This window comes from Desmodus rotundus, chromosome 3 (genome assembly GCF_022682495.2).
Source record: "Desmodus rotundus isolate HL8 chromosome 3, HLdesRot8A.1, whole genome shotgun sequence".
NCBI lineage: Eukaryota > Metazoa > Chordata > Mammalia > Chiroptera > Phyllostomidae > Desmodus > Desmodus rotundus.
In genome coordinates this window covers 4,816,824-4,844,603 of record NC_071389.1, presented here as the reverse complement: position 1 = coordinate 4,844,603, position 27,780 = coordinate 4,816,824, and the positions used below count along the sequence as shown (strand labels likewise).

At 53.7% G+C, this 27,780-nt stretch overlaps 1 protein-coding gene across 1 annotated transcript; it reads left to right on the top strand.

Annotated features, from left to right (window-relative positions):
- Nucleotides 1-7,669: 7,669 nt before the first annotated feature.
- Nucleotides 7,670-26,402, top strand: LOC112299546 (solute carrier family 2, facilitated glucose transporter member 5-like). Its single transcript, XM_024554821.3, has 12 exons — nt 7,670-7,875; nt 13,457-13,555; nt 14,078-14,238; nt 16,509-16,633; nt 20,347-20,499; nt 23,483-23,608; nt 23,712-23,899; nt 23,988-24,098; nt 24,565-24,666; nt 24,885-24,960; nt 25,390-25,517; nt 25,612-26,402. The coding sequence occupies exons 1-12, from the start codon at nt 7,843-7,845 to the stop codon at nt 25,813-25,815; spliced, it is 1,506 nt and encodes a 501-aa protein (XP_024410589.2). The 5' UTR covers nt 7,670-7,842; the 3' UTR covers nt 25,816-26,402.
- The last annotated feature ends 1,378 nt before the right edge of the window (nt 26,403-27,780 follow it).

The window sequence follows — 27,780 nt, the reverse complement described above, 5'->3', positions numbered from 1 at the left end:
ATGACCCGTGGCTGCCCGGGGTCCAAGGGGAGGGAGGGATGAGCAGGTTCATCTGAGGTAACAAATGTCCCACGCCGGTGGGGGATGTTGATAACGAGGAAGGCTCTCCGGTGTGGGAGCGGGGGAATATGGGAAATCTCTGTACCAGCCCCCCTCAGTTTTACTGTGAACTTAAAACAAATCGAATTGCTGTTTCAACCTCTCCCAGAGGCATAATCGTAACCAACCAGTCTGGAATTATCTGGTCAAGGAGGAAGAAGGCCATTTGTCCCGCACAGAAAGAAGAGGTGACCTGCAAAACATCCCCTGTGCTTTCTCCTCCCCCAAAGGAAAGATGTGCCACCCCCAAACAGTCCTTTCCTTTCTCTCGTCACCAGCTCCCCTGCCCCGCCCTCCTTCCCATAAAAACGTTTCGATTTGCACAGCGCCCAGCACCCTCCTAGTTGTTCAGTGGGTGCCGCCCGATTCATGGGTCGCTTAATAAAGCCAATCAGATCTTCACATTTACTCTGTTGAATGTTTTTCTAACAAAGAGTTTGGGGTATAAAACGTCCCCTGATGCTTTCCAGTAAAGAGCTGTCGAATGGACGGATCCCAAGAAGAGTCGTTTGATGTCAACCCAAGAAGGAATTTATCTGCTGAGGTGGAGCCCCCATGGTCAACGGAGGGCCCAGATTTTATAAATAGCGAGTCTCGTGACCACTTGTTGACAGGGTCTTCTCACGCACTGGGGTGCACGGGGTTCCTGGCAGTGTCTGGAGTGGTGAGAGACCCTCAGACTTACCTCTCGGGTGCCACCACACCAGGGCTGCGTATTCATGTTACCCAAGTCAACCTCTGCAGGGAAGCTCTGGTTTCATCTGTTGACCAGTAGACTGAGACCTGCCCCATCCAATCAGAGCTATGCATATTATACCCTCATTTGCATCTATGCCGACCAATCAGAATGGCATAATTTGCAGTTCTCATTTGCATACAGTTGGGTGGGAACTTTATAAAAGATGGCCTCCCCTTTCTCTCAGTGGAACACAGTTGAAGTTGCTACCTGAGTCTTTGGCTCCTGTGCTGAAGCTCTTTCTGCTGAAACAAATGCTTTTTTATGCTTTATTACAGTCTAAAATTAAGCTACGTTTTCAAGTGTTCCTGGGAGGTTCTTGGAGTGAACAATAGTTATTTTTAACATATCTTTCTGGGCCAGAGTCTCCTGGGAGCAGTAAAGTGATGCTGACGAAGACAGCCAGGTCTGCTCAGGCCCACTGTGGCAGACAGGCCATGGCTGTGGCCCACGGAAAGCTGTCCGTCAGGAGGAGCAGGCGAGCCCAACAGCCAGGTCTCTGAACAGTGAGGCTCTGGAAGGAGAGAAAATGGATCTACCTGGCTCTGCCATTTATAACTATATTACTCGGGGCAAATAGTTGTGACCTCTCTTAGTCTCCGTTTCATCTGAAATGGGGATAATGAGACTGAAATGAGACCAGGTGCTTGGCAAAACTGTGGGCTCTATAAAGCCCAGCAGTCATTATCATCAGTTAGCCTTTCTTGTACCATCTAAGTGACCTGAAGGTTCTGCTCCCGTCCCACCCCTCAGAGCTGGCCCCATCCCCCTGTTTCCAGTGTCCCGGGCCCAACCCTAGCACTCGGTCCACAGAGGCCCTGGGAGGAAGGAATCTTAATTCTTGTTGGGCAGCCCATTCAGTAAGCACAAGGGGAATTTCTCTGGGCAATAACATCAGAGGTGGGGCAGACCCTCCCTTCCTGTGACCCTTTCTATAGCTTTTCTTCTCCCGGCTGTCTGACAGTGAATCCCTGGATTTGCCTGGGCCCCACCCCTGAGGAAAAGCAAATAGTAGAGTCAAGAAGGAGGGTGGGAGCTGAGTGCTGTCTGACGTTAGCCAACCAGCACCCAGATGAGCACCAAGAGCCCTGGGGGTGTTAGGCCAGCGGGTGAGTCTGCCCCAGCTGGGTACAGACCTGGGGGCCTTGCTGGTGGGAATGCAGAATGGTACAGCTGCTGTGGAAACAGTCTGGCAGGCCCTCAGAAAGTTAAACACAGAATTACCTCGTGACACTGTGCTAAGTGAAAGCAGTGAGTCCCCAGAAGACAAATCCTATATGGTTCTGCTTATACAAGGCACCCAGACGAGTCAAATTCATAGAGGCAAAAAAGTACAGCAGAGGTTGCCAGACCGGGCGGAGGAGAAAGGGGGGGCTGTCGTTCAATGGGTACAGAGCCTTAGTTTTGCACGAAGAGAAAGTTCTGGAGATCGGTTGCACAACAACATGAATGTACGTAACACTACTGACCTGCACACGTAAACGTGGTAAATTTTATTATGTGGGTTTTTTTTTTTTTAAATCACAGTTTAAAAAAAGTTGTCTATCCTGATTAATGTGTAACCAACAGAAGCCACTGGAGTCCCTGAGGAGCCTCGTGAACCCCTGGCTCTTACGATCTCTGTGCAGGATTCTGAGGGACACGCCCTTTTGCGCAGGTGCCTTCTGATAGATGAGGTCAAATTCTGTTCTGCAGAAGAAAACATAGCAACCCGGTAATGTTTCCGAAGTTTACTCACCCGGCATGTCAGAGTGTGCCCGGCAGCCGCCCTGCCTTGGGGGTAACTGACAGCATATTGGGTTTGAGTCCAGGGGGCAGAGCACAGAATCGGCCTATGAAGCAAGAAAGTTGTCGCAGATGGGGCATCTCCTCTCCCTCCTCCTCCTACCACATGGCACAGCTGGGTTCTGACGGTTTGGTGGCAGGCCTGGGTGGGGTGTGGTCGGCCCCTATGAGCACGAAACTTAAGCTTGGGAAGTCTTGTATCAACCAGCTGGACGACCCCTCCCCCTGCCCACACCACAGAAGGAGGGCTGTGGTTGGATCCATGCTGAACCTGTTAAATACTCCTTACTTATCTGCACCTGGAATGGGGGTGACCTGGAGCTCCGTTCCTCCCACCGTCTAATCCAGCAACCTCAGACACTGCCCCTTGGTGGCAGCCACATTCGGTGCCCTCTCAGCCACGCAGGCACTTCTCTCCAATGTGACACCTATGTTCCTAAAGAACCCCACATTCTACCACGTGGCACATACACGTAACGGGGAATAGGGGGAAACAGGGTTGGGGCCAGGCCACTCGGATCCCGTGCAACTTTTTAATCAGCACGCAAACAAAAACAAATGCGATTGAATGGAAATAGCAGCCTGGGTAAATCTCCCCTGACTTTTGCGCCCCGCAGCTCAGGGGTTCACGCTTTCTCCTTTAAGACAAGGGTCCTCAGGCTGTTCACTTCCTGAAGGGAGAGCCATGGGGTCAAACTTTAAAATCCGATGCAGGCTCCGTCAAAAATGTCTTCACAGCTTCATCAAGGGTTAGAGTACTGGTTTTCTGTCCTAACAGACTTTCAGGCAAATGTTTGATGGTTCTATCACTGACAATTAGGCTCAGCTGCGAGTGACAGAAAATGAAATGGGAGAGTATTCCCTTCATGTTAAGTTCAGGTGGTGGTCCGGGGCTGGGACAGCATTCCACAGGGCAAGGGTCCCAGGCTCCACCCAGGCTCCTCCCATCTCGGTGCTCTGTCCCAGGTGGCCTCAACCTCACGGTCCACGCTGGGGGCACACTCATTTCCGGCAGCAGGATGGAGAAAGAGACAGCGAAGAGAGCAAGGTTCCCAGAAGCCACCACGTGACGCCTTTGCATATATTACGTTAGACAGAACTAGGTTGTTTTCCATCCAAATTCAGGGGCAACAGGGAAATACAGTCTCTATTTTGGGGGCAGCTACAGTTTCTGCCGCAGCCCATTACTGTTGAAGAGGGGCTGAGCGAATGAATTTGGGGGTGGGCTGCCACAGCAGTCTACAAAAGAAGCCCATGGCAAAACTTTAAAATTCCAGAACATTCCTAAGTGGAGGTGAGACCACCAGTACCCTGAAGTTCTGCTACCGTGGTCTGGTGTCAGCACCGCCAAGGATTTGCCAGCCTGCTTTGAGGTTCTAACTCAACATTTTAATTTCTGGTCAAATTTTCTTATATACACTTTTTTTTCAATACTGAAAAGTTTCATTTTCAAAAAGATGGTGGTGTTTTTTTTTTTTTATTCCAACAGTAGTATAGAAGTGCTCTTATTTCCCCTCCCCACCCTCCTGTCAATCACCAAGTTTCATGGACTCTGCACCCTAACTGTCCCTCAAAGGTCCTCTCCCCTCTCGCACCATGCCCGGCCTCTTCCTCTTCCTTCTGTTCTACAACAAAGCACTACCGCCCCCCCGTCCTCTCCCCCAAACCCGTGGGTCCCTTTCAAAAACACAGATCTGATTGCCCTCCAAAACTCACTGCCTTCTCTCTGCTCCTAGAACAAAAGTCACGTTCCTTACCACGGCCTACAAGGGCTGAACGTAGTGGGGCCTGCCCAGCTCACCAGCCATCCTCTCCCTCCACTCCTCCTCTCCTGAGCCACGCTGACCTTACAATTTCTTTTTTCTCTTTTAAAGATTTTATTTATTTATTTTTAGAGAGAGGGGAAGGGAGGGAGAGCGGGAGGGAAACATCAATATGTGGTTGCCTCTCATGTGCCCCCAACTGGAGACTTGGCCCGAAACCCAGGCATGTGCCCTGACTGGGATTTAAACTGGTGACCCTTTGCTTCCCAGTCCGGCGCTCAGTCCACTGAGCCATGCCAGCCAGGGCAAGACCTTACAATTTCTTGATGGGATCACCCCCTCTTCAACCACAGGGCCTTGGGCTCCTGTCTGGGAGGCCCTCTCCACCACCCCACCCCACCCCCCTGTGCCTGGGTTCGCTCTTTTCATCCTCCCTTCCCATCTCAGCTCAAGCTCGATTTTTTGAGGAAGCCTTTCCTGACCAGCACCCCGCTCCCCAGATCCCGGTCTTCAGAGCCCTTATATGGCTATAAATTCATCGATGTGTTTCTTTGGCCAGATTCTGTTTCCTCAGTTACAGACTCAGCTGCGTGAGGCCAAGGCTGCTTTTATTTTTGCACCTGTCCTGCCCATTCCAGTCCAGTAGGAGGTTCAGTAAGAATCAGTGTAAACACAGGCGAGGATGAAAGTCATCCGTCGTCTCACATCCCAGAACACGCACTGTTCTCCTTTCAAATTGCATGCTAGCATATTTACATTTTATAACACAATCATTACTTATAACACAGTTAAAATGGCTTGGGAATGGAGAGCGGGAACCCAAATCCTCGTGTGGGAATCCTCGGTGAGCGCCTGGAGGGAGAGGGACACGGGCCCAGACCCTTTCCTCCCTGCAGGACCGAATCCGGATGTGACTTCCCTGTAATGGATCCAAGTGGGGAAGGCAGACGGGACAGCTGGGACGGCCCGGTCTGTACCGGGCGTGACCCTGCAACTGCCCACCTTCCCTGGACTCGGAAAGCGCTTCTTTGGCTCTCTTTGGAGGCAGCTTCGAAACACAAATCAGCTTCTCAGAGATATCGATACGTGTCCCTGTGGCACGCCTCGGCCTGCTATCTGCAATGAGACAAACAGTCCCTAGGCTAATCACTGTCGTTTATCACTGTCATTTGAAGCCACAAGGCAAAAATAGGCTTCCGTGGGCAGGTTCCCTGCCAGTCCAGACTGGACGGAGACAGGGCTGGGTGGGGAGGGTGAGGCCCAGCAGGCGGGACCCAGTGTTTAGCTCCGGTGGGTAATAAACGTGCAAGTTCGGAAAACCAAAAAGACCATTTGCGGGGGGCAAACCTGGACCACACACATCAGACAGGCCTGAGGCAGGGGCCTGAAAGGGCGGGTAGGGACAGCCCCCGCCTCCGAGCAGTGGGCCCCGCCCCCGGCCCCGCCCCCATGTGGGCCCCAAGCCCAAGAATCGCCTGACATTCCTGATGGCTGTGGAAGTACCAGAGGCTGCTGTGTCCGGTCTGAGGCTGGAAAGGACCCGGCAGGGGACACAGGGGACCTCCTAGGGGCAGTCCCCAAGCCTCTGGGCCCATTCACGACTATTCCAGGCCTCTCTGGAGGCCCCAGGTGCTCTCGGGGCCTACACACCTGGCCAGGCCTAATGGAGCCCTGGGACGAGGGTGGATGCCCCGGGGTCCAGTCCTGGGGCCAGAAGGAGCCGGCGGACAAGCCAGGAGAGGATGAGCGGCGCTCCCACGCCGCGCAGCATCACCGCGGCCCATCGGCCTTTGCCGGGGCCCCGCCTCCCACGCTGTGCCCTCCCTGCCTCGCGCGGCTTCCCTGCCACCCCTGAGGCGTTGGTGACGACACAGCCATGCCTGCGCTGTCGGGAAGAAGCCAGGTACCGCTGCCCCTGCCTCCCCAGAGTCCCCTGTGGGATTAGTCTCCAGCAGGGGAAGTCGAGGCATGGGTGGGAAATGTCTGCGTCCGCCATTGCCACTTGGTGTTTGGTTCCCCACTGGTCCAAAGGTGCGCAGGGAAGGGAGTGAAAGGTCCGGGTCAAGAACTGGGTCGTCTGATTTCCTCTCAGCCTGGTTTTTGCAAACTTGTGACATTTATTTATGTTTGCATCACCTGTCTACCCTTCTCATCCCTCCCCAATAGTGGATACCTCCTCCTCCCAACTAAAGTGCATTTCCTTTGGAGAATTTTTCATATCTCTTTGAAATAATGGGACACCTCTGGCCTTGCCAAACTTTAGTTGGAAATCATTGTTTTATGGCTGGTGGGTCCTCCCTTTTGAGTAGGGACATAGGGGACCCCCACCTCGGCCCCCAACACATGGGCTATGACGCTGTCACCCTCTTCACAGTCCCCCATGCAGTGGAGCCTGGTCACAGTTGCCAACTTTGCTGCTGAGGCCAGAACGATGCCTGACTCCCGGGTCCCGTACTTGGCGTGTATAATGTGTACCCAGGAATGTCCGTGCACGTCACACATGGGATAATTATACCCATCATTACACTCATGGTGTGTAATCACTATACCCGTGTATAATGCGCACCCTAGCTTTCCCCTCAAAACTGTGGGCAAAAAAGTGTGCATTACACACAGCAAAACACAGTGACTGCTCCTTTCTAGGAGAAGGAGAGGAAGAAATGGCTAAATTAGCTGGATTTGTGCCTTAGCAAATAAAACAGAGCATATGTCCCGTAAAGATGAAGTCTGCAGGCCTTGGGGGACTTTGCTCTGGATTTTGGCCACTTGACCTAGTGTGTCCCATGGCAGCCGGACACAAGCCCAGCACGGGGGCTGGCGGTGGCCTGGCCGTGTGCGTGGAGCGCCCAGACCAGAAGCTGTGACTCACTCTCCTTGCCCCGCAGATAAAGAAATGTGACATGTTTACTGCTTTTCAATAGTGCTGACTACACAGAAAATGCCAACTCTAGGCCACTGTGAGTTCCTTCAGAAGGAAAATAAGACACTCACCAAGAACGTGTTGTGTGGTCATTTGGGCAAAAGCGGAGTGTCCCTGTAGAGAGACTTGGCTAGAGGCTTCCTACAGGGGCCACTTCCTAGTGACCCGCTCTCGCCCCCATAATACCCTGTGTGGCAGCCGTTGCTTTCCATGTGTTTGTGACAGAAATAACCCCTCCAGCCACCCAGCAGGGGCCTGACTGCTGAGGCTTCTGCAGTGAGGAAATAGCGCTGTGCCTGCGGGCTGGGCAGGGGCTGGGAGGCCACCTGCCGAGCTGAACCCCAGACATTTAGAAGAAGTGAAAGAATGACAGACCTCCGGGTGCCTGAAAGGGTTATTCCGCCCTAGACTGGCTATAAAAATGCTGTTGGCCAGCACTCGGCAGGGCCAAAGTGCAGGCAGGATGTCTTCTGTCTCCATTCAGTGCGTTTGTGGTTTTGGCTGAGAGGAAGTAGGCAGCGCATCTTTCCAGAGCAAGGATGGAGCAGCCGCTTGAGATCAAGAAGGAAGGGGTAAGTGGGGTCCCGGGGAGGGGCGTGGAGCAGCTCCCGTTTCGGGTGGCCTGCCCCTCACGGTTCGCCCAGCAGCTGGACTGGACTGTGACAGGGACTAGAGAAAGGAGACACTTAGACACATTTGGATTTAGAGCTTCTTTGGGGGTCGTTCTGCCGGAACAGCCCTTACCAGTGCCCATAATCAAATTGAAGGGACTCAAGGGGGTCATTAGTCCCCACTTCCTTCGCCGAAAGAACTTGAGGTGTGGGGGTTCCAAAACCAGCAGCAGAAGCCTTAGACATCGCTTGTGAGGTGGGGTTTTTTCCCCCTTTGTTTTGACTTTGGCTTAAGACTTTTTAAATTAACCTTTTCGGCGAGTAACATAGCTCAGCCAGCAAGAATTTAGACTCAGAAACGATGCTGCGAGATTTGAATGTAATTCAAATCCATAGCAGAGATTGCCTACCTTCTAGATGATAAGATTCACTCTTTTTTAGAGACAAAAGATATTTCTGGACCTGCTGATATACCTTTGCAGTCCCTTGATTGAGGAAAATGCATAAAGACAGAAAGATAATATGAATTCATTAACACTTCTCAGCAATTTGTATTTTATTCATCACAACAGCATCCACTTATATGTATGGGAGGAGAGGTACATATCTCTGCAAATCATTATTTATTCAGGCATGGGTGGGAGACCCTTGCCATAGGCACATTCGGAACATGTTCTGTAGCTCACAGATTAAGAGCAGGTTTGGGAGGTAGAGGTACCTGGAATTCATCCCTGCTCCATCCTGTTCCAAATGTGGGAACTTGGGCGAGGTATTTAACTGCTCTGTGCCTCAGTTTTCTCATCTATAAAAGGGGTATAATAACCATGCCATCTCGTAGGGCTGCTGGAACAATTAAATGAGATAATGCATGTAAATTACGTGCCGGGTGGTGAATCCCCTGTAAGTGGTCTTACTTTTTGAGCATCCTTCGGAAGGGGCACTGTCGACTTTTGGGCCAGATAACTCGTTGCTGTGGGGCTGGCCTGTGTGCTGTCCGGCTTCGGCTGCCTCCCTGGCCTCCCCTCCCTGGCCGCCAGGGGCGCTCTTCACTGCTTCAGGGGACTGAGCGCTTCGCCGGGATCATCGCCTTTGACTTTCACAGCTACTGAGGCAGTGTTAGTCAAGTCCCGCGTTAGCCCCTCTGTTTCATAGAAAAGGGACTAGGAGGTTACATGGATTTAGGGGCTTGGTGGGGGTTCGGTCTTGGGAGGTCCTGATCTGGTCTGTGCCCCTTCTTCAAACAGCAATGCCCACCGCACGCCCCCCCCAAGCTGTGCCCCCAGGTGACTGCAGAAAAGCAGAAACGCCCCCACGTGGTGGTACCTGAAAATGAGCAGTCCGTTTTTAAAAGAAATGATTAAAATGGGCACATGCAAAAGGTAGGGGCCAATCACAGCTACCCGCCCCCTGGATTCTCCAGAGAAGGGAGCCTCCAGCGCCCAGCCCAATGCAGGCTTCCCCTTGGGGTGTCCTGGGGGCACACCTGTCCCTTGGCTTCCTGGGAGACATCAAAACAAAACTATCCCACTGGTGACTGATTGTAAGAGTCTGCAAATCACTAAGCGAAGCTGGGAATAGATTTGGGAGCAGAGGAGAAGGGGATCGACTGGCGAAGGCTGCAGGGAGCAGGACTGGGCTACCAGGGGCTGCTCCAGCAGGGGCAGGGCCCGGCTCTCTGCCCCCTGGGGACTGTGTGACCCGGGCCTCAGTGGCCTGTGGGTTCCTCATAGGTAAAGAGAAAAGAATCTGTCCGGTACACATTAAGGCCTTTCTTCCAAAAAAGAGACTCTTGGCTTAAAGGAAAAAATAACATGGATTGGAATAAAAATGTCAAAATGCTTTGGAAATGAAAGCGCATGTTTTTTCGTGGTGTTTCCCTGCCACCAGCTAGTTCAGTGTCGTAGAGCAAGTACCTTTGCCTCTGCGTCCTCACTGCAAACCCATGGGTAACTGACCCCAGACCGGTGCGGCTCTCAGCGTTTTACACACAGGGGTGGCAGCCGTGGGTTCATTGGTGACAATCAAGAACTCTGTGCCAAAGTGTGTTGAGTATGGCGAGTGGACCACAAGTGTGTGTAAACAAGGAACACCGGCAATCTGAGCACTTACAAGATTGTGCCTAAGGGCACGGCGCCACTGTGCCATCCTTTTGATTTAATAAATCAGTTGTAATGATCATAACCTGCTTGTCTTTCTCCATATGAACAACTGTAAACCTACTTTTGTCCACCCCTGTATAGGAATTCATTTATTCTTTTTTTTTGTAATCCTCACCTGAAGACATGCTTATTGATTTTAGAGAGAGAGGAGAAGAGAGAGCGGGGTGGGGGGGGCAGAGAAACAGGGGTGAGAGAGGAAACATCAATCGTTTGCCTCTCATATGTGCCCCAACCGGGGATCGAACCCGCAACCTAGGCAGGTGCCCTGACTGGGAATTGAATCCGAGACCTTTTGGTTTACTGGATGATGCTCCAACCAACTGAGCCACACCAGCCAGGGCATGAACTCATTTCTTCTTCACATCAATCCTGTGAGGAAGGTAGTGTCGTTGTCCCATTTTCCAAGTGAAGGAACCACAACACAGAGAAGTTGGGTAACTGGCCCAAGGCCACCCAGGCAGCAGCAGGAGAGCTGGGTCATATCCCCTGTTCTCGGGCTGCAGCCCGCCCCCGCCCCGGGCCGCAGGGACAAGACAGGGCACCTCCAGCCCTGAGATGTGATGTCTTTCTCTCTCCTCTCCCCGCTCTCCACTTAGACCTCAATGTCTGTTTGTAAAACTTGGGGTCCCACAGTGTGATAGAGTGACAAAGTGTAGCTAAAATTCACTCTTTCAAGGGGTGGGTATTTGCGTTCTGCCTGGAGATTCCTGGCAAGAAGTTGTGTGCTGAGACTGTCTCTCTGATGGTGGGAACGGAGCATCGAGACGGATTCCGAGGGAGGCCCTGTAGACAGGGCTTCCTCCCAGGGGCCCGACCTGCACCCTGCCAGGGGCCAGTCCTGAGGATGACTGCTTCCCTAGGGCCTCGGTGCCCTCAGCGTTGAGAAGACAGAGAACCGCTTTACCGTGGGCATGAGGAATGTGGCTCCTGGTGTCTCCCAAATCCGAAAAGCATAGGAAGGGAAAGAAAAAAGAGAAATGAAAAAAGAAAGCTTAACCCTGGCTTTCTTTTACATGCCTTGTTTTACACAGTACCTTTACTGAGAGTAGAACGTCCAATCCATTGATTCAAGTACGCGATTCAGTGTATATTCACAGAACGGCACAACCGCCGCCACCATCAAGTTTACAACACTTTATCACCCCTCAAAAATCTGTCCTCACTTTTAGTCGCTTCCTACCTCCCCCACCCCCGCCTCTTCTCCCCCAGGCATAGGCAACCACTGGTCTGCCCTCTGTGTCTGGTCCGCCCATCCCAAGCAGTTCGCACAGATGGAATCAGACCATAGCTCGGCCGTCTAGGGACCAGCCTCTTTCACTGACCGTGTTTCCAAGGTTCGTCCGCTTTGTAGCGCAAGTCAGCGCTTTGTTCCTTTTCACGGCCAAACAATGTTCCCTGGGACGGCTAGGCCGTGCTTGTTTTTCCAGTCGTCAGTTCCTAGACATGTGGGTTATTCCTGCTTCGGGCTCCTATGAACAATGCTGCTATGACATGCATGTTCAAATGTGTGTGCATGTGTTTTCATTTCTTCTGGGTGGTTGCCTAGGAGTGGAATTGCTCAGTCATGTGTTGACACTATGTTTAATTTTGGAAGGAACTGCCAGACTTTTCCAAAGTGGCTGCCTCATCTTACTTTCTTAGCTGAAATGTCTGAGGGTTCCGATTTACTCCACACCTTTGCCAACACTTACTGTTCTCTGCCTTAGTGATTTCAGCCACCCTTGCGAGGGAGAACACCTGCCCTACACCTGGTGGGGTGTGTGTGAGTGTGTGTGAGGGTGTGGACGTGACTCCTGCCTTCAGAAAATACAGAGCGGTATGGTTACCACCCTGGACCCAGCCTGCCCTCCTGGGCACTGTCACTGGCCACCCCACTCCTTCACCCTCTCCCCACGCTGGTCCCAGAAGGCGGTGAGGGCTGAGGACTGGGCACCAGAGCCCACCGCTCCTTCTTCCTCACCAGAACTTCCTGCCGGGTTAACCAACTGTGAGTCATCTGGTGGCAGAGAACCAGGCTCCCTCCCGCAGGTCTGCTCCAGCCCCGCCGAGGCTGATGAACTCCTCTGTCTTCTCAGGGCATCACGACAAGGCAGGAATGACCCGTTCCTCTGCCTGTCCTGCTCCTCACTCCTCTCCAGAGGTCCTCTTTGGCTTAGACAGGACACTGCCCACGGGAAGACGGGAACGCCCTAGCCTGCCCCCAGCGGGGCACATGCCCCCGCGGCAGGGTGTACATGAACGAAAGTGCTGGAATGGTGGATTCTGACCCTCGGGTCCAGGCGCAGCCCAGTCAGCGGGTTTTCTCTACAGCTGGAGGCCTTTATAATTCGTCCTTGCAATAACTCTGGGAGGAGGGTGATCACCCCCATCTTCAATATTTAATTTATTTATTTATGTTTAGAGAGAGGGAAAAGGAGGGAGAGAAACATCAGTGTGCAAGAGATACATGGGTTGGTTGCATGTCATCGATTGGTTGCCTCTTGCACGCCCCCAACCGGGGACTTGGCCCAGAACCCAGGCACGTGCCCTGACTAGGAATCAGACTTGGGACCTTTTGGTTCTCAGGCTGGCACTCAGTCCACTGAGCCACACCAACCAGGACCCCCCATTTTAAAGAGGAGGAAACTGAAGATCATAGAAATTAAGGTAGAAGATAGCAGTGGGCAAATTCAAAATGAGACCTATAGATTCTAAGAGTGAAGATTTTTCCACTTTTATTTTTCTCCCGCTAGTCACGAGGGATTGTCTTAAATGAGAGTTCATTTTCCTCATGTGTCAAAGCGCAGGGCGGGGGGGGTGTTATCACAGAATGTGTGCGGTTAAGGGTCCCCAGAAGTCTATACTTACAGTTTCTCACTGTCCCTGCTGCCTGTTACAGCGTGAGTCCCAGGCTAAGGAAATTAATCAGTGACCCAAAATAATTCGAATGGTCTGCACTTTCCCTCTTTGATTTTGAGGGAGTCTGTGTCTCAGGGGGTGCTTGAGAGCGTTCGCTGCAGTTGGCAAGCAACCCCAGCAGGAACGATCCAGACACTAGACGGGGTGTTAGAGTAGGTTCCCCTGTGTCTTTCTGACCCATCAGTTCTCAGCACTGGGGGGTGGGGGACATTTAGCAATGTCTGGAGACATATGGGTTGTCGCAGGTAGGGGAGGGGTATTCCTACAATGCTTACAGGACAGCCCCCCAGCCTCTGTGACAGAATTACCCACCCCAGTGCTGCCTTTGAGAAAGCCTGTCCTCACCCCGGGGGGTAGAGGCAGCTTGTGAGACAGGGAGCCCATGAGGGACTAAGGTCTTCAGGTTCCACACCGTCTTCCACGAGACGGTGCCGTGAATGGGGGCCCTCTGCCTCCTGACTGCGCCTCGGCCTCTCCCCACGCAGAGGCTGACGCTCGTGCTTGCCCTGGCCACGCTGATCTCTGCCTTTGGGTCGTCCTTCCAGTACGGGTACAATGTGGCCTCGATTAACTCCCCTGCCGAGGTAAGTTGATGCGGTGAGTGAGGCTTGGTCCTCACGAAACAGGGAGGTGGGTTTGGAGTGGGCAGGGCCCCAGGGGGTGGCCACCAGGGTGGGACAGCGCATGGGGAGGGCACATGATGGGTCCTCTAGCAAAGGGACAGGGGAACACCCACAAGACACAGCACAGGCCCCAGGGGAGTGGCAGGCACAGGGCCACGGGGATGAACCAGGTCCTGGCTGGACACACAGAGAGCTGTTACAATCTTGCAATGTATGGAGGAGCCCAGGGGGCAGGGGTCCCCCCACAGATGGGAAGAGGGGAGTCAGTCCTTTCTGGTGTTCAAAACGTCCTGGCAGGTTGCCTACCAGAGGCCTCAAGGCCCGCCCCAGGGCGCCCCCGCTAATCGCCGCCAAGACCTTTCTTGGACTTGACGCGGGTATCTGTGCGCCCAGCTGCCCCACTGTGGGCCCCACGGCGCACGCTGCTCTTTCCTCGAAACCAGGCCATGTTGTTTTGGTGTTCTGTTTTGCTCTGTTCTCCAGTTCATGAAAGAATTTTATAACGAGACCTACTATGATAGAAGCAGTGAGTACCTGAGCGACTTTTCCTTGACCTTTCTGTGGTCCATTTCTGTGTCCATGTTCCCCTTTGGAGGCTTCATCGGATCCCTCATGGTCGGCCCCTTGGTGAACAAACTTGGCAGGTAAGAGAAAGTGAATTTTCGACTCCGCAAATTCTAGACCCCGTCTAGACCCCATCAGAGTTTAAAACATAGGCCGGAAGCGGAAATCCTTATTGTAACACTAGGCGATATCGCCAAGATGAACTGTTTTCTAATGCAGCCTTAAGGCCAGACATTGACCAAGGGTTTGGGGACCTACGCTAGGCCTTTGGGCTAGAAGTATAGGTGGCAGGTCCCAGGCCCTCGGGTGGACGCAGAAAAAGCGGAGTGCTTGGAAGATCTGGCACTTCCAAATCGTTAAGAAAACCAGGAACAGTTAAATTGCATTCATCACATTCCCAAGCAGACAGTTGAACAAGAAACTGTCAGCTCCACTTGTGGGCCAAACCGCAAGTCCTTCACTCAGGGGAAAGGGTCCTGCAGGCCTGACTGTGGCCAGCCCCCGATACCGACCTCGCAGGAAGACCTTGGGGGCTTAGACCCCAAACCAGAGGTCATGTGTTCCTAGTCTCAGACAGGTTGAAGGGAGGAGCTCTATTTTTTTAAAGATTTTATATTTATTTAAGAGAGAGGGGAATGACGGGAGAAAGAGAGAATCATCAACGTGAGAAATACCAATTGGTTGCCTCTTGCACGCCCCCAACCAGGGACCTGGCCCCTAACCCAGGCAAGTGCCCTGACAGGAAATCGAACCAGCGACCTTTTGCTTTGCGGGATGGTGCCCAACCCATGGAGCCACACTGGTCAGGGCAAGGACAGGGGCTCTTGAATGCTGTTTATAACAAGCCTGGTCTCTGACACCCGCGGAATTGACACGGGGGCGTGGGATGACTTAAGGACCTTTTCTGAAATCAAGTAGAGAATGTCCAATGCTTCTAGAATTAGGGGCACAGATATAAGCTCTGCCCTTGACATTCACCACGCTCACAGTGAGAGTCCCCCTGGGACCCAGGGTGTCACAGGGAGGTGCCTGGTAATCCCAGCCGGTTTTGAACTTTCACAGGAACTTAACCTGGACCAAGTTTTGCATATGACTTAAGTCTCCAGGTGAAAGAACCAAGAAGTTAGTCTATGTTGGTTTAGGAGGCAGAGTTCAAGAACACCCTGCTGTGACCTGCCTTGGGACTGGCCTCTGGCCCACCTCGTCTGGTGTTTGACTCTTCCAAAGACTAAAAAAGAGGAGAGAACTTGGTTTTGGTTTCGGTAAAATTAACAACAACAGAACACAACTTCAGCAACAGCAACAACTAACCTTTGTTGCTGGGTTCCTCTGTGCCAGGCTCTCTTCTGAGTGCTTGTAGGGTGATTCATTCCCCTCCTCCTTACAAAAGCCCCGCCCCCTTTTCAAAGACACTAAAAGGAAGCACCTAGGCACCAAAGAGATCACACAGCCAGGAGGAAATTCCGCCTCGGAGCAGTGCGAGCCACCACCGTGCTGTGTGTTGGTGGCAAACATCTCCTCAGCCTTCTGCTTGTTTTTCAGTCATACGTATAGTGGTATCTTTTTAATGTAAACTTTGTATTGTTCCAGTGGTCAATTTTAACTCTGATTTTGAGCGTTTGCTTTTTGTGTCATCAGACGGCCTTTCCTTCCTGGAGTCAAAAGCATAGTAGTCTCTGATTTAGGAAATAATTTAACAATTTTGCTTTTCCCAGATAGAGCTGGAATTTTACCTTGTATGTGGTGGGAGATGAGAAAAAGCTAATTTTTTCCATGTGAAAAGTCTACTGTTTTACATTTATCTTAGTTATTTATGTTCTTTTCGCACTTCTGTGTTAATTTTTAAATCAGTTTATCAAAACCCCTGAAAACCAGATTCCATTTGGCATTGCTTTGGCGTTATGGCAGGTTTTTAGGAGTTGTCACCTTTATCAGCTTCCATAAGTTCTATTAATAGTTTTTAAGATTTTTTTTTAAATGGACATCAAATTTTATTGACTTCTTTTGTAGCTTCAGTTGATAATCTTATGTTTTTCCCCAGTATAGTCTTTAGTGTGGTGTTTTAACACTGCAAGGGTTTTGTATGTTCTGTAGAACTCAATCTGCTGCCGTTTCACGGAGGACTTCCGCCTCTATGTTGGTACGTGAGGTCGGCCCACACTTTCTCCCAACGTTCTCTCCCAGTTCGGGTTTGCAGATCACACCAAAATCCTGTTAGCCTGAGACTGCAGCAAACTTGAACTGTGTCCCGGGCCCTGCATGCTACCGTCACCGAGGGAACACTGGGTGAGCGTTTGTTACGGGGTCGTGTGGATCCTCAGACCAAGCTGGCTGACGTTTTGTCCTGCAGGAAAGGGACCTTGCTGCTGAACAACGTCTTCTCCATCGTGCCCGCCATCTTAATGGGGTGCAGCGAAGTTGCCAAGTCTTTTGAGATGATAATCGTGTCCAGATTTTTGGTGGGCATATGTGCAGGTGAGCGCCGCTGCGCCGCGCCACGTGCTGGGGTGGAGAGCAGTTGCAGGTGTGGGCGGGGGGAGGGCGGCGCTGAGGTCCAAACCAGGCTGGGTGGGGTCTCTGAGGCACAGACGCTCCAGCTGTCCCTCAGCTGCCGTCTGGAGTGACGCTTGAGCCCCTGCGCCCGTCTCTGGTACGGACAGCAGGCACGTCTTCCTGCCATGTGTCCTGTGAAGAAAGCTGCTCTCTGAAAGACTGCAGTACAGAATCTCAGGGTCAGGGTCGCGCAGGGGCGAGGGTGTCCTTCCAGTCCAGCCCTTTATCTCTGTGCTTCCCGAACAGCAGGTCGGGACCAGATGGTGGGTGATGGCAGCTATTTAGTGAGCAGCATTTTCTTTTTAAAAATAGAGTCCACTGAGTCACATGCACTAAAGGAAGGACTGTCTTTGGGCACTTCGGTTTCGGGTACTTATCTGTGCGCAGTGTGATACGCGAGTTGCAATGTGAAACGTATTTCTGCAGGTTTACTGTGGGTCACGGTCCAGAAAGCTTGAGAAACCACCTAACGGGCGGGTCCCTCTAACGGGAAGGAGTTAATGATAGCAACCACTCAACTTTCACAGGGGCATTTAAAGTTTGCTGAGGGCTGCTCAGGGCTCCGCTTATTCCTCCACAGCCACCTGCTGAGCAGGGCGAGGACCTGCCTGAGGCCTCTCCCCTGGCGGACCCTGGAGCTGGTTGGCAAACCTTGCACAGAGAGCTGGGCTGCCCCAGGCTGTTCTTCATCCTCGGGCCGTTAGGAAAAACTGGACAGTTGCTTCAGACTGAAGAGAGCTGGGGAAAGCCCTTCTGTGGCCTTTCCTCAAGTTCACGTTCTTTTGTGGGCAGGATTTGCCAGGCCACTCAAGGTGAGCGAGGTGCCTGGGTGTAGAGTTAGGGGGTGTCGCTCCTGGGGCTGTGCACCTGCCGGGGGGCACCCGACAGTGTGTGCTCTGGAATGCTCCCCGCCATGCACCTCACCTGTCTGCTCCACACGGCTCTGACACTGCCCAATAGCTCAGTTTCTCCTTCCAAACGTGGGGATAGGGACACACGGCTTATCTGATTGGATGTGAGCTGACTCGTGAGCTGAGGGAACGGACCATAGAGGAGACGGGCGGGAGGCTGGTGTTGGGGAAGTGACGAGGACCTGAGGGGCTGGGAGAAGCAGAGGAAAAGAAGACACCTGAAGCGAGAAGAGGTCATCTCAGGGCCAGAACTACGGCCTCCTGGCAAACTTCACTTGTGACTGGCTTTCCCAGAGGGCAGCAGGACAGGCCCCTGCTATCCTGGCCTGAGCCTCGAGGGCACCTGGCCCTGCCCCTGCCCTTCACTCTTTCCTGCCGGGGCTCCACTTTATGTGAAATCGAAGATTCCTGAAGTTGTCAGCAGGGCCCAGGGCAGTCACCTTCCCATTGACCATCCAGTAGTGCAGAGTCGGGTCTCCCAGAGGAGCATTCAGCTCTGGTGGGTAATCGATCACGGCTAAAAGTCCTAGCCTTGGTTCTTAAGTTTGCGTTACTTTACGGCGGCGGCTCTCAACCTGTTGGGCCTCAGGACCCCTTTATGCTGTTAAAATTTTTAAGGGCTCCCAAGAGCTTTTGCTCATGTGGGTTCTATCGATCAATATTCACCACATTGGGAATTGCAACAAAGAAATATATTAATTCATTTAAAAATAGCAATAATAAGCCCTGGCCCTGTAGCTCAGTTGGTTCGAGTATCATCCTAATAAGCCAGGGTTGTGGGTTGAATCCCCAGCCAGGGCACACACCAGAAGCAACCAATGAATGCATAAATCAGTGGAACAGCAAATCAGTGTTTCTCTCTCTCTCTCCCCACCCTCCTTAGAATTAAGATATTAATAAATTTTTAAATAGTAATAATAAGCCCATTACATGTCTTTATGAAAATAACTATTTTCTAAAGCAAAAATAAATTGTGAGAAACGTGGGTGTTGCTTTACCGTTTTGCAAAACTCTTTAATGTCTGGCTTCACAAAGGACAGCCAGGTCTCAAACCTACTCCTGGGTTCTGCCGGTCCCGATACCGCGTGGCACGTCGCCCCCAAAACACCGCGCTCAGGAGAACTTTCGCGCCGATGAGAGAATGGGGTTGCAACGAGCATCTCAGGACTGTCCTGAAAGTAGTTTTGATCTTGTAGACCCCCGGGGAGGTGTCAGGAGCTCCCTGGGTCCTCAGACCTGCTTGGAGAACACAGCAGATGAATCAATTGTCTGTGGCGAATCCTGTCCCACACCTCCGGAGAAAGTCAGGGCAGTGTAAAACCAAGCTCCTTACTCACCGGACAAAGGAAACAAACCGTCACTCTGGCCAAGGGGGTGAGAGAGAAATGCCACGTGGACTTCCAGGGCTCCCAGCAGCCAGCTGCTCCTTGGCAACTCAGGGTGCTTTCCCTGGGGGAATGGGAACTACAAAGGCCACTTTCTCTGACCCCAGTTCCCCAGCACAGGTGGGTGGGGGTCACCCCGTGGAGTCATTTTTAAGACAAAATAGAGATTGTTTTCCACCAACAGGTAGGGGGTCCCACCTCTTCACAAGTTGCCGGATGGCTCACTCTTCATTGCCCGTCTTCATCATGGTTGGAAGGCCCTAGCATTAGGATGTGGTCACCAGGGCCTGGGCGGTGACCGGAGAGCCCTCCCCAGCCTTTTGGGGATGGGGCCTGCAGGCGCCCTCCTCCCAAGACAACTAAGAGCCGTTCTAGAGATGGCACCTCTTTGCTCTGAAAATCGGTAGGGATCAGTACTGATGGACGGTGATGTCCCTTTTCAGACACTAAGCAGAGACATCCTTAGGCGGAATTGCAAAGCCTGACCACCTGGGCTGCGAGTCCCTCCTTGGTGTTACCAAATTCCTTCCATTGCCAGCAGCTCTACCCTCCACTCCCACCCACTCTCTCTCCTCCCGCCCTCCCTCTGGCTGGAGCCTGGCTCTCAGACCCTGCCTCTTCCTGAGCTTCGCCTGGGCTAGTAACGACCCACCTGACCTTCCTCTGAGATTCCCAGCCTTTTGCTGGGCTCTGAGCGAATTAAATGGGATATACGTGCCAAAACTTCAGAGCCTGTAAAATTAATTCCGCCTGTTCTTAAAGGCATCCGATGCCAGTAAGGTGGGGAAAACGTGGCCATGTAAATCCTGGGGATTCCGAAGTATCCCGGGCGTTGCATACATCCCAGCCAGCAGTTAGTTAGTCCACAACAGAGGTTTTAATGCTTAGGGTAAATACAGCTTCAGTGTCCATGCATCAGTTTATTGTGTGATATCCTATCTCAGAAGGTGAAGCTGCTGGGCAGGGGACCTTGACCTTTCATTGTCGGATCCCCCCAAGGAGCAAGAGAGCGGGGAGTGTCTGGACCACACCCAGCATTTCTTCTCTCGGACCCGCCAGTGTGCGGGGCAGGCCTGAAGCCAGGTGTCCCCAGGTGACACCAGTCAGGAGACAAAGGAACCTGTCTATGACGTTTTTTGGTTGGACTGTATTCTCTTTCCTCAAAGTTTAAAGGACCAAAAATTAAAGGAGGTGTTTGCTTACTTTGGCCGTTTAATTTTGAGAAAGATTCATCCCAACAGATGTGCTCGCTGAGTAAGAGTAAGTCTGTTTGAAGGCCTGGCCTGTCCCTGCCGGACTCATGTTTCCTGACCATGTTATTATTTCGCCTTCCTCCCAGGTCTGTCTTCCAACGTTGTCCCCATGTACTTAGGGGAGCTGGCCCCCAAGAACCTGAGAGGGGCTTTGGGGGTGGTCCCCCAGCTCTTCATCACCATCGGCATCCTTGTGGCCCAGATCTTTGGCCTTCGGAATCTCCTCGCAACTGAGGAAGGTAGGCTCAGCTCACCTCCGGGCCCCCAGCCCTCCCTCTGCCCAGCTGGACACTCCTGAGAGCCAGGCTTTCCCCTGGAATCAGCTGACTGTCCTTCCGGGCCCCCACACTGCCCCACCCCCACACGTTAGTGGGGATGGATTGGCTGACCTTTTTTGGTCCCTCTTAGGACACCGGTGAGGTGGCTCTGAGTGAGCAGGAAGTGCCGTTGTCCGACTTTCTCTTGGCCTCGTGGTGGCTGTCCATACGCAGGCCAGGGCTACGGTGGCAACGAGCCGGACTCTGTGCTGACGGCCTCCAGGCGCCACCTCTCAGCAGTGCCACTGCCAGGGGGCTGCATGTGATCCCCTTCCACACGACCCAGCCCTGTGGGCCAGGCAGGGAGTCACAGGGCCACCCAGACCTTGCCTCTGGGGCCACACACCCCTTCCTAAGAGCCCGGAGCCTGGCACATAGTAGGTACACAGTAACTCAAAACTGTCATTATGTTTGCGTGACCTCCCCATTCTTTGTCCTTGGGCTGGAACCTCTGAAAGGGAAATCAGCATTAATAACACCAGTCAGCGTGTATAAAGTGCTGTTTGGGGGCCAGGCACAAGATGTTCTGTATCAGTCCATTAATCCCCTGAGCAACCCGGGAAGCACACACTGGTGTTGTACCCATTTTACAGATGTGCAACCTGAGGCATAGAGAGATTGGGTAACATGTTCAAGGTCTCATTCAGACACCTGGCTCAGGTCCAGGCCAGGTTTAACCACCGCTCTTTCCTACCTTTCAGCCCCCTTCGGAGGAAGCGGGGACCAGGGTGAAGGTGCTAGGTTCTGATCTCCTGTCGATGGCAGGGGAACAAGCCACAGGGCCCAGAGCGACCACCCTGGCGTCTGCAAAGTGCTGTGCTGGAGGGGCCTCAGAAGGACCTGCCCCTGCGGGGAGCAGGACTGGGCTCCCGGCAGGGGCAGGGGGTATGAACGTGTGAGAGCTCTTTGTGTGTTCCTGGCACTGTAAATGTTGTGGTGGGCTGCTTGTTGTCCCCCATCCATGACCAGGGTCACGGAGGGCAGGGCCTGGCCTTGTTCGCCTTGGACTCCCCGGCACGGTCCCTGGCACAGAATAGGTGCTCAAAGAACAAGGGAGGGCGGGAGGCAGGGAGAGAGGATGGCGGGGAGGGAGGGAGGCAGGGAGGGCGGGAGGCAGGGAGAGAGCGAGGCAGGGAGGGAGGGAGGCAGGGAGGGAGGGAGGCAGGGAGAGAGCGAGGCAGGGAGAGAGGGAGGCAGGGAGGGCGGGAGGCAGGGAGGGCGGGAGGCAGGCCCAAAGAGGATAGAGTCAGAAAGGGAGCTGCAGTCGCAGTGCAGAGTCAGGGGATCAGGACTAAAATATGGTGTCTGGATCTGATAGGTCAAGGCCTCTGAGAAGAGTTTCAGTGTAGGGGTGAGTGGGGGCGGTGGCCCCAGTGGGAGGTAAGTGCGCTCTTGCTGTGGGCTGTGAAGGTGGTGAAGCAGGATGAGCAAGGCCCGGGGTTCAGAGCTGAGGTCAGGAAGGGACGGTCCTGCCTGTGCAGGGCAGCCGTTGAACTTGACCCGGCATGGCACTCATTTTCTTGGTCAAGAGTGATGGGGTCATGGGATGGGGGGAGGTTCAGAGGTTGAAACATGACTTGAAATAGATGATGTCCAAACGTGGGTGTTCTTCATTTATTTCACTTCCACATCAGTAGCTGGAATCTGTTTAATAAGAGACAATGGTAAATCCCTGGTTGTCAGGCGGCCATCACCTAAGTTTGGCTGAAAGTCCGTACAACCCGTGGTTTAGAGGGCCCAGGGTTCAACATGTCTGGGCTCAAATCTCAGTTTTGCTCCCAAATAACTGCTCTTGGGCAAGGGACCTACACCCTCTGGGCCTCAGCGTTTGCACGTGCAAAATGGGGTTGGTCCTGGTACCTGCCTCGAGACATCGCTGGGATGGAGAAGTGGGGTCACATGTGAAGAGCTGACTGATGAGTACCCAGCAGAGAGATGTCCGTGGTCATCCCCAACGGCAAGCCCGGGGGGCCGGGGGGTGCGTCGGGGCATGAACAGCTCCTAGAAGGAACTACTCGCTCCCAGAAATGTTGGCTCCGTGAGATGAAGCCTACAGAAGGAAGAACGCACAAAACGTACATGGGCATTTAGTCGGACAGAAACCCTGCGCCTGCGTGACCACCACCCAGGTCCAGAGCTAGGACCGCGCCAGTCCCCGGAAGCCCGTGGTGGCCCCTTGGTCACGGCCTTCCCGCCCTAAAAGGCACTGCTGTGCCCATGTTAATGGCCGTCTCCTCCTTGCTTTGCCCTGTGGTTTCACCCCCTTTTGCAAAGACAGAGTTCATCTCCCATTTCTGGACTTGCCCCAGCGGGACCCTCTGAGTAGCTGATGGCGCCCACCACCGCGTTTGCGAGACAGGCTCCTTGGCGTCTTGCTTGTTTCCACTGCAGTGTAGAATTCTCGTTGTGAACACGCCGCCGTTTACGCAGCTCTTCCATCCCCGGCACCTGCACTGTTCTGGGTTTTACTCTGTAATCAGGGCTGCTCTGACCATTCTAGTCCGGGCGGCCTGGTGGCCCAGGCACGTGCCTGAGCAGGACCGCTGGGTCAGAGCGGGGAGGGTGTCCAGCACCACCAGCTCCTGCCAGACTGTCCTCTGAAGATGCCATGTGTCCACACAACGAGAGTGTGGAGACTTCCCATTTGCCCACTTTCTCACCAGCACTTGGTAGTGTCAGTTTTTCATTTGTCCACCTGGTAGGTGGGCACTGGCTCTGTGTCGCTGTCCATTCTGTAAGTGTTTGCGTTAGGCACCATCCTAGGGGCTGGGGGTGTGGGGAATGAGAAAGACCAAGACCCTGCCCCCTCAGGGCCTGGGCAGCAGCCCTGATCAGGGCTGGGTGGGGGGCTCTGTGACAGGCGGCATCGCAGCCGCCCTCACGGGAGACGCTGGCTTCCTCGAAGGCTGGCCCATCCTCCTCGCCGTGACCGGGATCCCAGCTGTCATGGAGCTCCTGCTGCTGCCCTTCTTCCCCGAGAGCCCCAGGTACCTGCTGGTTCGGAAGAAAGACCAGCCAGCTGCCAGGAAAGGTGAGGCTGTCCGGTGGGAGGAGGGAAAGGGCCAGCAGCGCCGCATCTCTGCTCCGGGGAAGTGGCGGCCCAGCCTCAGGCCCCCCCTGGCCTCCTCCCTTAGCGCTACAGAGGCTGCGCGGGTGGGACGAGGTGGACGCCGAGATGGAGGAGATCCAACAGGAGGACGAGGCCGAGAAGGCCGAGGGCTTCATCTCCGTGATAAAGCTGTTCAAGTTGAGGTCCCTGCGGTGGCAGGTCATCTCCATCATCATCCTCATGGCTGGCCAGCAGCTGTCGGGAGTGAATGCGGTAGGGGGGCAGCTGGGGGCCAGGGGCAGCGGGCAGCGTCCAGGCCGGGGCCGGGCCAACCCCACCAGCCTCTGGGCTTGCCTTCCAGATCTACTACTACGCAGACGAGATCTACCGGAGCTCGGGGGTGAACGACAGTGACATCCAGTATGTGACGGCGGGCACGGGGTCTGTCAACGTGGTGATGACCATGTGCGCCGTGAGTGCCCCGGGGGCCGAGGCCCATCAGCTGTCCGTCAGCAGAGGGCATCTCCAGACTGGGGGTCCTAGCTGAGGAAGCAGCCCGGGTCTGAGGCAGCGACACGCCCCTTGTCCCTTCCTGTGCAGCCTCCGGGCCCTCCTCAGATGACAGCCCCTCTTGTTGGGGGGCAGCCTCTCCTGCCCTGTGTGGGGCAGCTCTCCATTTCTTGGAAGCCACTCCCAGTGCCAGGGCCATAACATGGCAGGAGGAGATGGGGCCCCTGGACTGCGCAGTGCTGGGGCCCACTGGCCATTTGGGGATCACAACACCTGGGCTCCCCTCACAGCTGCTCCTCAGAAGGGGAGTCCTGGGGGTGCCAGATGGGCCAGGAGCTTCCAGCAAAGGTGGCTCTGGGCAGGGGTGGGTCTGGTAGGGCTTGGAGCTCCTGAATCTCCCTGCCTTTCGGGGGCCTCTTCCCTTCCAGGTGGTTGTGGTGGAGCTTTTGGGAAGGAGATTCCTGCTCCTCCTGGGCTTTTCCACCTGCTTCACCGCCTGCTGCGTGCTGACGGTTGCTTTGGTTCTGCAGGTGAGGGGGGTGGGGCCCAGGTGGACCATGAGCAGTCCCCACCCCCACCCCCAGGAGCCCACTTCCCACTGATCTTCCAGTGGCACCAGGTGGCACTGCCTGTTGAAGGAGGAGCCAGGCAGAGAGCTGGCCCCCTGGGAGGTCAGATTCCAGGCTTTCCCCGTCCCAAGCCATCTCTGCTTCACCAGGTGTGATCGAGCTCTGTTTCTCCCCCACAGGACACAGTATCCTGGATGCCTTACCTCAGCATCACCTGTGTCATCGTCTACGTCATAGGACATGCCCTTGGGCCCAGTACGTACCCCAGGCTGGTTCTATGCTTCCGTTGCCCCACCCGCACCCCCTGCACCATCAGCCATAGACACTCCTGGCTTGAGCTCCTTGGTGGGGCTCAGGGAAGGCCCGTCTTGCTGCTGCAGCGGGGCCTGAGCAGAGCCTGACCAGGGCGAGAATGATCAAGCTGTCTGTGTGGGCTGAAGCATGCTGTCCTGGATTGGCTGTGAGAGCCTTATAGGTGGTCACAGGCCCCTTTTAGGGACATAATAGGATGTCACTTACTATGCTGAACTCTTGCCTTTGGCCTTCTCGTGCTGCTTCTGCACAGGACCGGGAGTCCTGGAGACACACTGCTCCTGCCCGGGCTCCTGCACACAGCAGGGGCTCCAGCACCCTTGGTGGGCTTGCTCTGCCTCCAGGGAGTACAGCTGTCCCTCTTTCCCCAAGGCCCCATCCCTGCGCTGCTCATCACCGAGATCTTCCTGCAGTCCTCCCGGCCGTCTGCCTTCATGGTGGGAGGCAGTGTCCACTGGCTCTCCAACTTCACCGTGGGCTTGCTCTTCCCCTTCATTCAAGTAAGTGTGACCCTGGGGGCCCTGGATCACAAAATCCTCAAGCAGTAAAGGGAAAACCTTTTCAAGAAAGTGAGCCTGGCTCACCTCCCCACAGGGGGGCCTCGGAGCCTACAGCTTCATCATCTTCGCTGGGATATGTCTCCTCACCACCATCTACACATTCCTGGTTATCCCTGAGACCAAGGCTAAGACGTTCATGGAGATCAACCAGATTTTCGCCAAGAAGAATAAGGTGTCAGAGGTGCACCCAGAAAAGGAGGAACTAAAGGACCTTCCACCCTCCACTTTGGAGGAGTAACTCAAGAGGAGGAGCCTGTTAAGTGGGTCTGTGCAGAACTCCCTTCTTGGGGCTTTTTGCTGACTAATAGCTGTCTATAAATACCCAGAACCAGGACAAGTCCAGTGTGGAACGCAGGCCCCACTGGGACTGCCCGAAGGGCTTCTGTGCAGCTCTCAAAGCCAGGCTGTCTCTCCCCGGCCTGACCCACCACCAGCCCCGAGTCTCAGGGAGCAGCTGGCCCTCCCCCATGGCCGGGTTAGCCATCGTGTGGCTCCTGTAGTACCAGCTCTTGTAACAAAAATCATTACTGTGGTGGTCAGATAGAAGGAATCAAATGTGGCCAGAGAAACAAACTCTTCTCCAATCCCGTGGGTCTTCCGGGGGCTACGAGCGTGTGTTCAGAGCAGAACTCATTCTCTGGTGAGATCCAGCTCCAGGATGACCACCCTTGGCAAGCGTGATGTCACAAGTAAGGATGTCTAGGAAGTTGGGGAACTCCCTATGGAGACTTTAACCAAGTCAGAGATGACTGACCCTGAGTTATATGGTTAGAGGACAACGAAGTTACCTCTGTGTACTCAATAAAGCAAACATGATCACTCTCACCACGACCTGCTGCTTCTCTGTGAGCAGGTGGCTGCACCAGAGGGTCAGCCCCTGCAGGGCACGGGTCTGGCCAGTTTTGTTTATCCCAGAATCCCAGAGCAGGCATGGAGGAGGCCCTTGGACCATTTGTTCTGAAAGAAGGGGAGACGTGAGAGACGAGGTGGTTGCAAAGTTGTGAGTTTTTAAAATTTAAGATTGGGGAAGCCGCTGCCTGTCCTCTGGTGCACAGTGAATGGTGAGGGGTCCTAAAGGTGAGGCGGGGAGGGAAGAAGGGGGGAGGGAGTGCTCCCCACGACTACAACAGAGCTAGAGGCTTTATTTACATAGAGACCTGTGTGCGTTGAAGCGGTGTGTTCAAGGAGGCCGAGAAAACTGCAGCGTAGGAAAGGAATGTGGAGGGAGCACATGCTAAATAGAAAATCTGGTATTGGGGGTACGGAAGGGGGTGGGAAACAGCTTTTGTGGGAGTAGAATGAAGAGTTGAATAATGTGTAAGAGTGTTAAGGGCACAGACAAAGTAAATAGCGAAATGCCAGGATCGAACCATCCTTGACCTTCTGCGGCAGGGATCTGCCATGGAGGGGCCACCCCAAACTGTCAAAGATAGAAGCTCTCAACTCTGGGAACGGTAAGGCCGGAATGTCAGAAGTCGAGGGACTGCGGCATTATTAACTCAGCTCACGTGACCTGCAACATCTCATGCACAAGGAGGCTGTGGAGTTCACACCTCTGGAGGTCCGCTCCCTGGGGTCACCCTGGGTTCCCCCACTTAGTAATTGCATGACTTGGCTTGAACTCCTCTGTGGCTTCTGGCTTGTCTGTACCTCAGTTTCCTCTTCTGTTAAATGGAAGTAATAATAAATGTCTCGCGTGGTTGGTTATGAGAACTAAATGATGTGTTTATGGTGTTTCAATCCATGTCTGTCTGACTGTTGTGTATTAAGTTACTCAGTTACCTTTAAGTGCTTGAGAATGAGCTTTGATCTCGAGAGTAAATAAACAGGTAAAATGCGGCGAGAGACCCAGACTAACCCGTGAAGGTGGGACGAGGAGGCGGGGGGAGGGAGGAGGCTCGCTCCCCATGAACACGGCAGAGTTGAGCACTTTGCATGGAGACCTGAGATCAAACAGCCAAGTAAAGGGTGGCAGACGGAGGGAGCCGCCTCATTGTCGCAGGGGGAAACTACAGATAAGCCAAGGCAGGCAGTCCGGAATGATCCATGTGGTGACAGATTGGAGTTGGGGACAACGCAGGCGCTCTCGTTCAGCTCGCTGTAGACACAGGTGGCCACAGACAGAGGCATTCATAGATGTGTGTGTTTTCGTGGGTTGGTAAAATTCAACAAGACAAGGAAGGTATGGGCCTGGGGCCGCGGC